This window comes from Phaenicophaeus curvirostris, chromosome 4, assembly GCF_032191515.1.
Source record: "Phaenicophaeus curvirostris isolate KB17595 chromosome 4, BPBGC_Pcur_1.0, whole genome shotgun sequence".
Lineage (NCBI taxonomy): Eukaryota > Metazoa > Chordata > Aves > Cuculiformes > Cuculidae > Phaenicophaeus > Phaenicophaeus curvirostris.
In genome coordinates this window covers 30,625,839-30,641,854 of record NC_091395.1, presented here as the reverse complement: position 1 = coordinate 30,641,854, position 16,016 = coordinate 30,625,839, and the positions used below count along the sequence as shown (strand labels likewise).

Genomic DNA, 16,016 nt, shown 5'->3' with positions numbered 1-16,016 from the left:
AAGCACCCTACTTGCTTTCCTATTCACTTAAATAAACCATTTGACCTCTTCCCAGCACAAAATTAGATTTTAAGGCCTTCCATGGGTTATGGATTAGCAAGTAAGATGCTAGCGTGGCAGACTAAACCACAGTGTAAGATACAATTCCTGTGCAGGCTACCAGAGCAGGAGTGAATTAATACTGCATCAATTCTCTATAACATTTACATATAATCCATACTCAGCAGTGGTACCTTTCATGTCACACCTTTCCTCTGTTTTCATGTCAGAAAAGTGGTAATGGAGATGGAGATAGAGTTGTTTGGATTCTAAGTTTTTTTATTTTTACTTTTTACAAGATCTCTAGGATGTAGGTGTATCTACTCGTCATACAGGACAGAAAAATCTCAGGAAAATAGCTCTTCCTTTTATTTCCAACAGATCAATACTGTGCAAAAATGCAAACTTTTGTTTCACGCAAACTTAGTGAAAGGCTAGATACCGCATGTGAGTAAGATGACATGCTGTTAACTTCATCTGAGGTCCTTAAGGCCAAGAGTTACTCTCTACAAACCACTCACATCATACAGGCTTTTTTATGTAAAAAGCAGTGAAAAGAAGAAGCAAAAGATAAAGCTGCCAAAATATCTAAGAAAAAAGCAAAAGATTTTTTAATTCTCTCCCCCAATACATTCTGTAGTTGTCTAATTATCAGTGAACTGTGTGCTTTGCTAACACCAATTCGGTTTTAAGTTCATTAACAATTCACAAGGACACACATGTGTGTAACAGTTACTTTGTGGTCTAGACCAGTAGGTCTATAAAAGACTTACTCAGATGACACAGATTCTGTCATATCAATAGAGTGATTTTCAAACTACTGAAAATAACAAAGAAACACATACACAGCCATCTACCAGCTGAGGGGGTGACTACAAAATGAAGCTCTGACATTCTGATTTTATTTTATTTCCCCTCTAAATACGGCTTCCTTGTATACTGCATATAACTTTATTCTTAGCCCTGGCATTTTTTAATTCTCTCTTATTAGCCCTTCTCAATAAGACAGAGATTTTAAACAGATTTTTTCCAGATACACTACATTTCTTTTAATTCCACAGTTGGTAGCTTTCCTTCCTATTTAATTTTGAAACTTAACTTAAACACCTTGCTAAATTGCTTGATTTACTCTAGACCAACCTTTTTTTTTTTTACTTCAATGAAGTTCACGTCCATAAAGGAACAGTGTGGGGCACAGAGTTCGGCAGCTGCTTTAGGATACCAGCCTGCCCTGGGAGGGAGTGGGAGGTGCTTGGTTGTGTTAGCAAACTCAGGGAAGGCACAGCCCTGTAAAGATTTCACAGCTTAGAAGAGCGATCAGGCAACCGAGTGGCATCCTGCAGGGTTTTCCAAACTTCTTGGGTGGCAGAAGTGCCTCTGTCATTGGATTTACACTTCATGGAGCAGGTGAGGCGAGCCCAGAACAGCCCTCTTGACAAACGTCTATGCAGGCAGCTGCCTTGGAAGGGTTGCTTTGCTCAGTAAATTATCTGGACAATGGGAACTCATGTTCTGCTTTGGTTAATTATTTTCTCCTCATGTCTGCTCCATTTCACTAATATGTACGGGCAATTATCTCCACAACTAGATTATCTTTATTAAATTATGCAGTTGCTGCAAAGCATGCTGAGAATAGCAACTTGTGATAGAAATTAAAGGTTATCCTTGGGCAATAGGAAGCAGCAGAAGAACTTCCAAATGCTGGGAAGTTTTACTTTCAGAAAGTCAGCCACAAAACCTGCATCAAGGCATACAGCTGTTTTAAGTACTACAAATTTTTGAACTGGCTTCTTATGACTCTCACGCTTTTCCTTTTCAAAAGTCTGACCCGTAGCACTTCCTAGTGTTGTCCAACTTGTTCATATGAGTCTTTTGCTCACTTTCAGAAGTGCCCCATCAGCTCCAGATATCTTGCTTCAAATGTAAGGTAAACTCTTACTGCATGGCCTCTTCTCAAATTCTGTTTCATCCTTAAGAACAGGAGGGTGGTGTTTTCTGTTGGCTTTAAGTACATTAAATCTCCCCTGCCTACCCCCCACCCAGTTAGAACTCTATAGGCTTAAAGGTGTGCACCAGAGAGAGAGTTGTCTCACGCGCCACCTGCACTCTGGTCTGTCTTGGGCCCCTGGTTATAGCAGGCAAATAAGTGAGAGGGATACCAAACTTCCTCTCCTGTTTTTTCATTTGAGACACTACTGAGCAAAATCTGTTAGCATCCAGGTATTCAAACAGCAAAGTAAAAACATCAACCAGATCAAACTGACTTATGGGCATATTATTTTCCCAGATTAGGTTTTCTTCTCTGAAGTCAGTTAATTAATTCTTGATCATAATTAATGGCCTAAATCATAAGCTATCTGGAACTAAGGATGCTCATTGCTGAAATTTATTTTACAATCCATCTGTTTCATTGAGGAAACAAAGCTATTTTATTGGTTTTGTTTTGTTGACAACAGTACGAAAGCCTTAACAAAGGCAAAAACTTTTTGCCATTTTGCCTTTCCAGCAAAGTCGAGGATGTTAAAATGGCTATGACATTTCAGATGGGAAATTTCTGAAGTCTTCTCAAAAATACATTATTCCAACGTGTGACCTAGGAAATTCCTTTTTCATAGGTGGTTATATGGTCTAAACACTGCTTACTCTGCGCAATTGCTACACAATGTGACATGCAACACCACAGACTCACATGGGATCTATTTTAAGGCAGTACTCATTTGACACATATCCCAAAGTGAAGGACTGTGTCTGCGTACAAAACATGAAAACAATAGAGTTTAAAAATAGAGAGATGTGCTTTTAATTACTGGGTTGTCCCATCACACAGCACACACTTCCAATGTTTTTCTCAGCACATTCACAAGCTCACATCCAGTTATCCCTCCTTTAAATGCAGTACATTATATTTGACATTACCTTCTTACTGTGTGGATATTGAACCTCACTAAAAGCAAGTGTTTTGCTTTTTTCAGGATTCCCACTGTTTTTCAGCAGCACTAGGATCACCCAGTATGACAAGTGCACACTGACACCTACTGCTTGGAGCAGAGACAACCCTGAAGGGGATTCACACACATCATCCAATTTAGTTTGGTGATTTTGGATGGCTGTGTCTGCATAGGTTCCTCTCCAGTGAAGGGAAATGCTCCCCTGGGAGCCTCAGATGTGCACACTAGCTGGACACTGCGAACAGGTGTATCCAGCATCCTGGTGTCTATTTTCTGCCAGTGCTAATGTGACACAGGGCATCATGTTGTTGTGCACACCTACAAGAAGGGTCCAGGGAACTACAGGCCTGTCAGTCTGACCTCAGTGCCAGGAAAAGTCATGGAACAGATGATCTTGAGTGCTATCATGAAGCACATGCAAGAGGAACAGGGTGATCAGGCCCAGTCAACATGGGTTCTATGACAAAGTGACTTGGCTGCTGGATGAGGGAAAGGCTGTGGATGTATCTTCCCGGACTTCAGTAAAGCCTTTGACACAGTTTCTCACAGCATTCTGCTTAAGACTCTGTCAGCCTCTGGCCTGGACAGGCACACACTCTCCTGGGTGGAAAACTGGTTGGATGGCCGAGCCCAGAGAGTGGTGGGAAATGGCGTCAAATCCAGCTGGAGGCCAGTGACAAGTGGGGTTCCCCAGGGCTCAGTGCTGGGTCCAGCCCTGTTCAATGTCTTTATCAATGACCTGGATGAAGGCATCGAGTGCTCCCTTAGCAAGTCTGCGGATGACACTAAGCTGGGTGGAAGTGTTGATCTGCTGGAGGGTAGGGAGGCTCTGCAAAGGGATCTGAACAGGCTGGACCGCTGGGCTGAGACCAATGGCATGAGGTTTAACAAGGCCAAGTGCCAGGTCCCACACTTGGGGCACACCAACCCTGTGCAGCTACAGACTAGGAGAAGTCTGGCTAGAAAGCTGCCTGGAGGAGAGGGACCTGAGGGTGTTTGTTGACAGCAACTGAACATGAGCCAGCAGTGTGCCCAGGTGGCCAAGAAGGCCAATGGCATCTTGGCTTGTACCAGAAACAGCGAGACCAGCAGGTCCAGGGAGGTTATTCTCCCTCTGTACTCAGCATTGGTGAGACTGCTCCTTGAATCCTGTGTTCAGTTCTGGGCCCCTCACCACAAGAAGGATGTTGAGGCTCTGGAGTGAGTCCAGAGAAGAGCAACAAAGCTGGTGAGGGGGCTGGAGAACAAGTCTTACATGGAGGAGCAGCTGAGGGAGCTGGGGTTGTTTAGCCTGGAGAAGAGGAGGTTGAGGGGAGACCTCACTGCTCTCTACAACTACCTGAAAGGAGGTTGTAGAGAGAAGGGAGCTGGCCTCTTCTCCCAAGAGACAGGGGACAAGACAAGAGGGAATGGCTTCAAGCTCTGCCAGGGGAGGTTCATGGAAAGGGTCACTGGGCACTGGAACAGGCCGCCCAGGAAGGTGGTTGAGTCACCTTCCTTGGAGGTGTTTGAAAGACAGGCGGATGAGGTGCTGAGAAGCATGGTTTAGTGATTGATAGGAATGGTTGGATTTGATGATCCTGTAGGTCTCTTCCAACCTAGTGATTCTGTGATCAACATGCATCACAACGTAATCATAACATGTAAAAGGGCCCGGCACTCCTGTGGGCCTCAGGAGCTCTTATGACATGTCCCACCAAGGAGGAAGCATCCAGTGGGAAGGTGGCCAAGCAAATTTCTGAGCAGGTGTGAAATCTACAACAAGATTTTTTTCAGTTTCTTCAGTAAATTGACCTGAGAACAAATAGAGTAAAACATTCTACCCAGTATTCTCCAGGCTAAGAACACCTGACTTACATAAATTTTTACTATATGAAAAGAGTTGTCTCAGATGACAACTGTTAAAAAAGAGAAACAGCTGTGCTGAATACTGCCAACAGGACACTAGAAATGCAAGAGAAGTAAAAAGCTTCCAAGAAGAGAAGGATTAAAACTGTCCAAAGCCTTGCCCTGTGCTCACGGGTATCTAATACAATTTTTGGCATTGCTTGTGACATCAGCTCTTATCCCAATTTCACCTTAATACTCTGCATGTTACAAGGAAGCTCCATAGTACAAAGCTTTCCCCCCCCGCCCCGTAATATCACTCTGGTTTATCTCATGATGTAATCTTCAGGAAACTCCTCTGAAACCATCTACATGACTAATGTCAAACGTAAAGCATGCACATCAGCATGAAGCACATCGGCAGATTCCCTGTCTTCTAAGAACTTATTGCACACGTTAAGTACAGGTGTGCTTACTGGGAATTGCTGTTGCCAGATGCTGCTTCACTACCTGAAACTACACACTGAGTTTCAGTACTGATTACTCAGTGTAGCTGGCATTCATAATCTTATTACAGAATTATACAAGGAGCAGTGCTACAATTTTTTTTTAACAATTTTAACTCCCTTTACCACAGGGTTTGTTACAAACAGTTTTGGAACATAAATGCCCCTCAGGGACTATACACAATCAATCATCCAGCAAGGTCTTTCTCTTCCTTTAAGAGTGCAGAAATCTCATTCCCTGGTATTGAGCAAAGCTGAGTCAACAAATTGTCCTTCTCACCATGAAATACAGAGAGGGACAGGATAACCCTCATCATCAGCAGGTGAATACGTTCAAACCCCAGATCTCACAAACTGGTTAAGCCCACCTCATCATAGAATCATAGAATGGTCTGGGTTGGAAGGGACCTTAAAGATCATCTAGTTCCAACCCCCCTGCCATGGGCAGGGACATGTCCTTCTAGATCAGGCTGCTCAAGGCCCCATCCAACCTGGCCTTGAACACCTCCAGGGATGGGGCAGCCACAGCTTCCCTGGGCAACCTGTGCCATTCTCACTGTGAAAAAAATCCTCCTTGTGCCTAGTCTAAATCTGCCCCTCTCCAATTTAAAGCTATTACCCCAAGTCGTATCACTACAAGCCTTTATAAAAATCCCTCTCCAGCATTCTTGTAGCCCCTTCAGGCACTGGAAGGTTGCTATAAGATCTCCTCACAGCCCTCTCTTCTCCAGGCTGAACAACTCCAACTCTCTCAGCCTGTCCTCGTTTGGGAGGTGCTTCAGCCCTCTGATCACCTTTGTAGCCCTTCTCTGGACCTGCTCCAACAGCCCCATATCCTTCTTATGTTGAGGATTCCAGACCTGGACACAGCACTCCAGATGAGGGGTATCACAAGAGAGGAATAAAAGGGCAGAATCACCTCCCTCGGCCCTGCTGGCCACGCTCCTTTTGATACAGCACAGGATAAGGTTGGCCTTCTGGGCTGTGAGTGCACATTGCCAACTCATGTCGAGCTTCTCAACAATCAGCACCCCCAAGACCACCTCCACAGAGCTGCTCTAAATCACATCATAGAAACATAGAATAGTTTGGGTTGGAAGGGACCTTAAAGATCATCTAGTTCCAATCCCCCTGCCATGGGCAGCGGCATCCAGCTAGATCACGCTGCCCAAGGCCCCTGACAACCTGGCCTTGAACACCTCCAGGGACGAGGCAACCACAACTTCCCTGGGAAAACTGTGCCAGTGCCTCGACACTCTCATCATGAAGAAATTCTTCCTAATGTCTAGTCTAAAAATCTGCCCCTCTCCAATTTAAAGGCAGTTCCCCTAGTCCTATCACTCCATGCCTTTGTAAAAAAGTCCCTCTACAGCATTCTTGTAGCCCCCTTCAGGTACTGGAAGGTTGCTGTAAGACCTCCTTGGAGCCTTCTCTTCTCCAGGCTGAACAACCCCAATATTCTCAGCCAGTCCTCATAGGAAAGGTGCTCCAGCCCTCTGATCATCTTTGTAGCCCTCCTCTGGACCTGTTCCAACAGGCCCATATCCTTCTTATATTGAGGATTCCAGAACTGGACACAATACTCCAGGTGTGGTCTCACAAGAGAGGAACAGAGGGGCTGAATCACTTCCATCAACCTGCTGACCACGCTTCTTTTGATGCAGCCCAGGATACGGTTGGCCTTCTGGGCTGCAAGTGCACATTGCCGGCTCACGTCAAGCTTCTCATCGACTAGCACCCCTAAGTCCTTCTCTGCAGGGCAGCTCTCAATCACATCATCCCCTGTTGCATACTGGAAACAGGGATTGCCCCGATACAGGTGTAGGACCTTGCACTTGGCCTTGTTGAACTTCATGAGGTTCATACAGGCCCATTTCTCCAATTTGTCCAGGTCCCTCTGGATGACATCCCATCCTTCCAGTGTGGCAACTACACCACTCAGTTTGGTGTCATCTGCAAACTTGCTGAGGGTGCACTCAATCTCACTGTCAATATCATTGATGAAGATATTAAAAAGCACTGGTCCCAGTATGGACCCCTGAGGGACACCACTTGTCATGGATCTCCATCTGGACTTCGAGCCATTGATCACTACTCTTTGAATATGACAATCTAACCAGTTTCTTATCCACTGTAATATCCACCCATCAAATCCATATCTTTCCAATTTATCGAGAAGGATGTTGTGGGGGACTGTGTAAAAAGCTTTACAGAAGTCCAGAAAGATCACATCCGTCAGTTTACCTGTGTCCACTGCTGAGGTTGCCCCTGGTGAAGCTATGCTGGCTGCCATTAATCACTTCCATGTCCTCCATGTGCTTTAGCACAGCCTCTAGGAAGATCTGTTCCATGATCTTCCCAGGCACAGAGGTGAGGCTGACAGGTCAGTAGTTCCCAAGGTCGTCTTTTCTACTGTTTTTAAAAATGGGCACAACGTTACCCTTCTTCCAGTCACCAGGGACTTCTCCTGATTCATCCCCCATTCTGTACTGGAACCATGGATTGCCCTGACCCATGTGTAGGACTTTGCGCTTGGCCTTGCTGAACCTCACGAGGTCCACTTCTCCAGGTTGTCCAGATTCCTCTGAATGACATCCTGGTCCCTCATCCTTGTGATGCCCAGTGAAAGAGGGCTCCAGCTACAAAATTTGGTTTTGCTGCCCAAATTTATTCATTATTTATTTGTACACATTTTCTCTTGCATCGGTATTGTTAATTAATATAAGCAACCTTTCCCCTCTGCCTAAAACCCAGAGGAAATATGTGTACTCTGGTTCATTTCTTACGGTAAATAAGCCCTTCCTGCTCTTTTCTCCATTTTGTAACAGGGTCTACCCACCTCTTGAATCACCTTCACAAATCTAATGTCATTTGAACATGAGTTACTGAAGCTGTACAATGCCTCATCTGACTCTTGTACAAGGGTGCCCATATTTCCTATAAGTATACTGAAAATACTTTCTATAACCACTGTCATGTGATTACATCAACTTGAATATTTCTGTCCCATGTCTTGCCTCCCCTTCCTTTCCATCCCTCCAAAACCAACTATGCAAACATACCTTTCTTCCTGGCATTTCCAAATGTGAGGAATTCCCCTTTCATGCCACAGATTTTCATTATTAGTTCTGAAATATGTGACTTTATTACCTGTGTCATTATTCTTCATCTTATATATGAAGGTTAGCATGAAATATATCTACATCTACCTCAATCATTCTGCATCATATCTCACTGCTATACTTCATTCCAGAAGACACCCCCATCTCATTCACCTCTCCTAAATTTCTGCCCAATTCTGATTCTATTTTATTATGCCAGTGGCTATTAAAGAAAAAAGTCTATGACACTAAAGGAGCAACACTAGCAATTTCCTCCCTCTCCTACCAGCAACACCTATAGGTCTCACCTGCTCCCCACTCATCTTTAAGCTCTAGCACTAATGTTCATTTTGTCCTCACAGATGGCACTACATAAAGCATTTTGCTGACAGACAGGTTAGGCGTACTCCTTTTCTTCCTCTCCCTGAGAAGTTTTATCAAAAATTGGTTGTATCTACCAGTATCATCTGTCTTGACAAACCTACATCACCATTTGTCTCATTTACCACTTACTCTCATACCGTTAATGACTGCTTATTCCCTTACGGAGCACTGGAGATGATTAATTCTATACTTGGTCATGACTTGTGAATGTCTAAAAAAAAAAAAAACCAAACAAATTCACAACTCTAAATCAGTGCTATTTTCAGAAATAGTGTATTGGTGGCATTCTGACAGTTCAGATGTAAAGTTAAGACCTTGAGCATTTGCCTTACTGTAAAAAGCAATACTCAGGGAAACATCTTCATTGTGAGCTGACATAGCACAGCACTGAAGTATCAAGCCTCTGGTTTGATCCTACCAAAACCGGTTTACAGAGGGACACAATGCTCCTTCAGTCTGGCAAAAGACACGTTATTATGCAATCTTTGGAAGCTAAAGAGCTCCTGTTCCCATTTAATTAACTTGTTGCATCATTATCTATATGCAACTACTGTATAATTCTGGATAATATCTATATGCAACTACTGTATAATAAAGGATTACTTGAACAATATTTCAAACTCTTTTAAGTGTGGCTGGTAGCAATACAAAGAGATTTGACCATCAGACGGCTATAGCATGCGGCCTCCCCTTCCTTTCCCATACTGTGAAATGCAATTCCTACACATCATGCACAGCTCTGGGGCAACAATTAGAACATCCAAAGTTGCACAGAAAAAAATGGCCACCCACTCAACTTCTCAGTTGTTGAAGCACCGTGAATTGCCCAGCCTGATCCAGCTCTCCTGCCAAATTAACTGCAGTTGGCAACTGACCTCAGGAGTACACATTTTTGACGTCTGGTAAATAGCAGCAAGACTTACAAGCTGTTAGATTTATTTACAAGTACTTTATTTACAAGCAATTGTCTCGACAATGTTACAAAAGATGCAAGCTCAACATGCAGCCTTATGCTGCAAGGTGTGCTGTCCCCTCTCTGCTCCTACTAGCCATTTCTTTACTTTACAACTATATATTTATTCCTGACTCTTCTCTTCCTATTTGTAAAATATATTCCCACAGAAAGCTACCCCTTCATTCCAATGGACACGCTCATTTGTTGTTCTCCACCCTAATATGCCCACATCTCTATTTAAAATTTCCATACCTGCTTCCTCCCTCTCAGAATTGTCCTGCTTTGACATCATTTCCCCCAAGTCCAGTCCTTGCTCCCCATTTCCTCAGCGATCCTGATAAGGTCAGCTGAAGTCAATCTCCTTCCTGGATCACTTTTCCACGATCCAGGAAAGAGCTTGGAAGAACAGTTTTAAGCAGTAAGACAAACAGAAACGTAATGAAAGCCTACAATCACTTGAAGGTCACATCTAGCCAGTAAAAAAAAAAATGAGGGGGACTATTTTCAATGGAAAACAGGATGAGCATTTAAACTGGGTAAACTTGTGACAGGAGAATGTATGCAGCTACAAAATCATCTCTCAAAGCAAAAACGCAGAAGGTCTTTGGACAGTCTGGAGCTTCTGAAGCACAACATCTGCACACATGAACTGCAGGGAATGATGGTTAATCAACAGGAAGGCAAGATCGTTCAACCAGGCTACTCCATGAATCATTCACTGACCCACATTTCTGCACAGTTTTAATGCAAGTCTTCATACTAAGAGTATGCACAAAATGCACAATTTCTGTAGTTTGTGTTAGAAAAATTATCTAAGAAAAGCCCCAAGCAATGCAAGAGAACTAACAAATTGAAGAGATAATTGTAAGAATTCCAAATATTACTGCTCTTGCAAAAAACAACAGGGGTTTCTTTTTATTTGTTTAAACTCCATAGAGATCAAAGAACCCAATTATAATATTTGGCCCTTCCTCATCTGCAGCCTTTCACCATTGATTGCTCTGGCTCCTGTTCATCCACCAAGTATAAATGAAAGCACTGGAATTGAGCCTGCTACTGAAGCAAGAGAGCAAACTTCACTGATGTCAACTGAATTAGGCCACTTTTACAAGCAGTGACTTTACCCTCCAGTTGGCAAAACAAGAAACAAAATTTGTTTAAATGCAGCATGAGTACTATTCTCTCCAGGCATGCATGCTGTAGACCCAGGCACTCTCCTGCTTTTCCAGGCTGCAGCAGAGGAACAGTTGCTGTATTGGCTGCTGATTCACCATCTGGTTCTTGGTTTCTTTCTGAGCAGCACATGCTGCCAATTCCTCAAAACTTGTGGCAAAAATCTCTCCTGTGCCCACATATTATAAGTTACTTATAATGGGCATCTAAGCTACATAATGAACTGAAAAGGGGAAATGAATGTCCATCTTTTAATTAAGAATTTACAAGACTGGTATTAAACCCTGAGCCTTGTCTCCAAATACAAAAAAATAAATAATTAATAAAACCAGAGTTTCTATCTCTGAAGACTCATTCATCCCACTAGTTGAGCAATAATTACAAACTTAACATTAATCTTCAGTTGGGTTACAGTCTGTTCAACATTTCTGGCATCATTCCCCACATTTCATTCCAATAATGAATCAATCCCACACATAAAAATAATTTAAAACAATTGAGTAAATACCTCACATAGAAGGGTGACATAGGCCGCTCGTCTTCTTGGGAGCTAAAAACAAAACATATTTTCAAAAGTTAGTACACAGCTCTATTATGTATTTACAGTTCATTTACAGCAAGATACTCACTCTCAAAAAGCAGAGATAACAAAAGTGAAGCAGTACACCTGTTGCAGAGATAACATGCACATCTGTTTTGCCCTCTGGTTGCGCTCATTAAAGAGAGCTCTAAGTTACATTCCTTAAATCCTGAGAATCCAACTCTTTTCTCAAGTGTCCACAAATGTGGTGTAACAGATTTGCTAGACGGCCAGGGGTCAGTTCAGCTCTGCAGCAGTGCTAGGACTATTCCCATAGCAACAATAAAGTATTTTGCAAGGAAAACCACCAAAGCCTTTTGCCGTCTGCTGTTCCAGAATTAAACCACCAGCCCATTAAAGCAAAACTTGAGGAAAAAAACAAATGACATCTTGACAAACCAAAGAAATGGCCAAGAGTGTATGCATAATGCTATGAATTCCCCAAGTTTTACTGCTTCTGCCAAAAGCTGATTTGACGCTGCTGAAATCTCCATAGGCTTGAGATCAGCGGCTCCCATCCGCTGGTGTGGAGCTCCCCTCAGAAAAAGGTATTTCACTGGCCAGCTGACCTGGCCCAAATGTAGCTACCTCATGTGTGGCTGACCAGTTCCCTGATCCGCTCATCTTGCCTATGCTGGCACAAGGATATGAATGAGCTTTTGGGGCACTGAAACTTAAAGGTGCTGTGGATTCATTGTTTAAGTCAATTTAAAACCCTGCTGCTATAAGAAGGTACTCAAACCAGTCATTCATCCAGTCATTCCAACCAGACAAATGGCTGTCCTTGCAGTTCATTTAAGCCTTGTAACTCCAAAGCAGGACACTTGTCACCTTCTAAGTATGCAAGAAATGACACCGAGGTTGATTAGTCCCAAAAGGACTTTTAATTGGGTCTGCTGAAGAGCACACCAAGTTCAGCAGAAAAGATCGGAAGCTGCATAAATTAGTTTAACAAAACCAGAAAGGAAAACATTCCGCAGGCACTGGAAACTAAGCATTTCCCTGCTGCTTTCCCAGTGCTCCAGTAGCCTGGGACTGCACCAGCATTCAGCAATTTGCCACAGGTACTCAGCAACAGGTCCTGGGGCACTGCCACACTGTGAAGGCATCAAGCTTCCGAGCTTGTTCAGAGGATGAGAGAACACAGGAGAACACCACGTGAAGTGAGTTCAGCTTCAAACTCATGTCACTGGAAGCCTTTGATCACCCCGACACCTCAAACAACTTCAACACAGACGTGAAGTAGATCAAGCCTCAACAGTTTTTGAAAACCCAGGCTGACTCCATTAATCTCTTATTTTGAAGGATTTTATATGTTATTTTATGAAAGCTTCTCTAAGCACAGAATAAAGGGAGAAGGAACATCTCCACGGGTTTTGTAGCTAGGAGATCAAATACGCACAGATACCTTTTGCAGCTTCCACTGGAGCCAGCAGGAAGCTCCCTCAGCAAGATGAGCTGAAACTGGCCCTGCAGCCAGGTAAGCACCCTGTTCTCACACTGAATATAGCCAGAGGCAGATTCGGCCCATTTTGAACTCAGCCAATGTCACAAGAGAGCCACAAATATGAACAGCAAATTAATCTAGGCGGGTAGAAGTGTAAGGGAGGAGGCAGGATGCAGGGGACTCAGAAAGGCCACAAAGACAGACAAGTAAGCCAGCATACCAGGAATAAAAATGCAGGGGTTTAATTCTGCACCGCTTCAAAACCACTACCACAGTATGCAGAAATTCATAAAGTGACAACTATACACATCTAAAGGGAAGATCTTCCAGCATGTTGCGTGGGAAGCCCAAAATACTGATTCAAGGGTAACATGAAATACTAGAGGCCGGAAGGAAGAGAAGCCGCTTCCAAAATCAGCACCATCTGCCAAAACTTGCATCACCTCTGTAACACAACAGTGACTGGGCAGTTTTCAGCAGCTCCCCAAGAAGAGCAGAAGGTGCAGCTGCTGCTGGAAACTTTGCTACCACTTCCACAAGCCTGTCTTCAGCTGCTTGAGCAAGTTACAGTTGGCCACTGCTGAGGGAGCACTGAACATCACTGTCATCTTCCTCTGAGACCTGGCCAGTGCCCAGAGCAGTGCAAGATTGGCTGACAGCGCCCACCTGCATCAAGTGAACACAGCTGCCTGCATGTGAACAGGGGCCAACATCACTTAAAGGGTCTTTGCAAAAAGCCGCAATGGCATTGAGACAGGCTAGAAGCGGAGGGAAACATGGAAGTGTCCATTGTTGCCCTTCCTAGAAGATGACCTACAATAAAGGCTCAGGTAAGAACCTGCCAGGTACAGGCTTCCCACCACCCCCGACAGCATGCACAGTCTCTCAGCTTGCATGCACGAGCCATCTCTTTATTTAGCACTTAAGAAAAAAGTCTATTCCGTGAGTGTAAAGAAGCTACTTTAAAGTTAGAAAGTCGCTGGTAAAGTTTTTTTGCTATGTGCAGTTCATTACCTTAATGGCTGTACTTGCAATCTCAATGCAATCAAGTCTCAGTGACGCACACAGTACCATCAAGATTTCTCTGCATCAATGCAACTTCAAATGACAACACCAAATGCTGCTTTGGGTACAAATGGCAATTATCAAAGTCACACCAAACGTGCCTTCTTTTCCATCATAAAACTCCTTCCTTATCAGGGTCTGTAATTAACTTCCAAGTCGCAGAAGCACAATGATACTGAAAAACGCCAAACAACTTTCTTATAGTCATACTCCCACTAGCTGCTTTGACAGATAAGATTGAATAGTAGTATTCAGCAGGGACTCTGAAATCGCTTGCATTCCCCTCCTTCCACAGCAAGTACAATTGCTGCTCCACAAGTCTGGGCAAGTTTTACATCTGTACAAAACCCCATTATCCACTCATACAAAGTGACTCAGGAGAAACAAATATTTAAGAACATTAGCTGAGAATGAGGGAGAAAGAAACTCTACAGAAATCAGAAACTAAATAGCAGTTTAATTTAGATCATGTTCAAAATCTCACATGGTTGATTACTGTAGCTGTGCATAACCTCTTACGCAATACTGCTCTGTAATTTTACACGTGCAGCACTGATCAGTAGCTGCATCTGTGGAAGAGCTCTAAAGTAACTAGTATGAAAACTAGACTTCTGAGAAAATCATAAAAATATTTTAAATTTAAAAAGTTCTCCTGCATCCGAGTAAAGCATGTGATACACTTCCCACCTGCTAATTATTAAAAACAACGTATCCCAAACATCTTTCCCTAACTTCATGCATCTTAGTCAACGCACTCGTGCGAGCTGGAAGATAAGCTGTATAAAATATGAGCAGATTTAAGCCAGCTATTCCACGTAACTCAAAATCCCTTGAATTAGATATGAGACCACCAAGCCTCACTGCAACCACTTAATGCACAAGGATTCTGTTTTGATTAACATACTTCATGAAAAAATGTATTATCAGAGTTGTAAGGTAATAGACTGACATGCTTATATTTTTACACACAAACACAGATCAGTTCAATGAAAGAAATGAAAACTGCGTCAGAGGTTTTAAACCTGTGTATACCTAACCACATAGTTCTGAATATAAAAGAGACAGGCAAGAAAAACGTATGAGATATGAATCATAAATGACCACTAGTTGATTTTACACAATGAACAGGCTATAACTTTAAAACCTTCCACATACGATTCTCTGTCACTATCACTCACACTATGTTGATTAAAAAACAATTGCTTGCTTGTTTTTAAAACACCTTGTACTGAAGGGTTTATTAGTATTGCTAGGAAGCCCCTTCCATCACGCATCCTTTCAAAAGAAAATGGCAGAAGTCATTAACATATTTTTAACATTTAACTGTACTGTACTTGGGCTGCATATTCTTCTTTGGTTAAAGGGATATATGACCCTTCCAGAAAGAAAGGGAAGCTTAATATGCAGCACAGTGACATGGCAAACCAAGGGAGCCATGCACAGTATGGAGGCGCAAGTCATTCTGATGTTCATCTCTCACAGTCTAAACCTGACCCAGCAAAGAATTTATCCGCTAGGCAAGCTGGTTTTGTAGTTAACTAGGTGTGTTGGTGTTTTTAGTACCCTTTAGTACCCTTTAGTACAAAACTTTAGTTTTGTCCAGCTGCTTTATGGCCAGAAGGCACTGAAGGGATGAAATAACTTCTGAAAAAAAACCCAAACCCAGTTATTTATTCAACCATCAGAGTCTACCTGGCCAAGCAGATGAGTGCGAAACACAACAGTGTCTCTTCTGTTCTCAGTCACATACATAGCTCCCCTAAGAGAAGGGATTAACAGAAATTAATTGCTCTTTCATGCAATACTTGGGAGAGCAATTTCTCACACTCCTAAAGAACACCTAAGTATGTGATCACTTCCTGCTTGCTAAAAACCAAAACGAATACCTGCCAAACTGAAAAAAACTTGTTCTCTTTACAGCTAAAGAAGTAATATTGTTGTGCATGTGACCAAAAAAGTCTGTCAGACTGGAAGGAATGCCAGTATTGCCC

At 43.0% G+C, this 16,016-nt stretch overlaps 1 protein-coding gene across 8 annotated transcripts in view; it reads right to left on the bottom strand.

Moving 5' to 3' along the window:
• FAM13A (family with sequence similarity 13 member A) overlaps nt 1-16,016 on the bottom strand; it is a 132,231-nt gene that overhangs the window by 42,748 nt on the left and 73,467 nt on the right. For all 8 annotated transcript variants that reach the window (XM_069855644.1, XM_069855645.1, XM_069855646.1 and 5 more), the window contains one exon: nt 11,442-11,483. In XM_069855644.1, the coding sequence (XP_069711745.1) occupies nt 11,442-11,483 (42 nt within the window). The remainder of the gene's footprint in view (nt 1-11,441; nt 11,484-16,016) is intronic.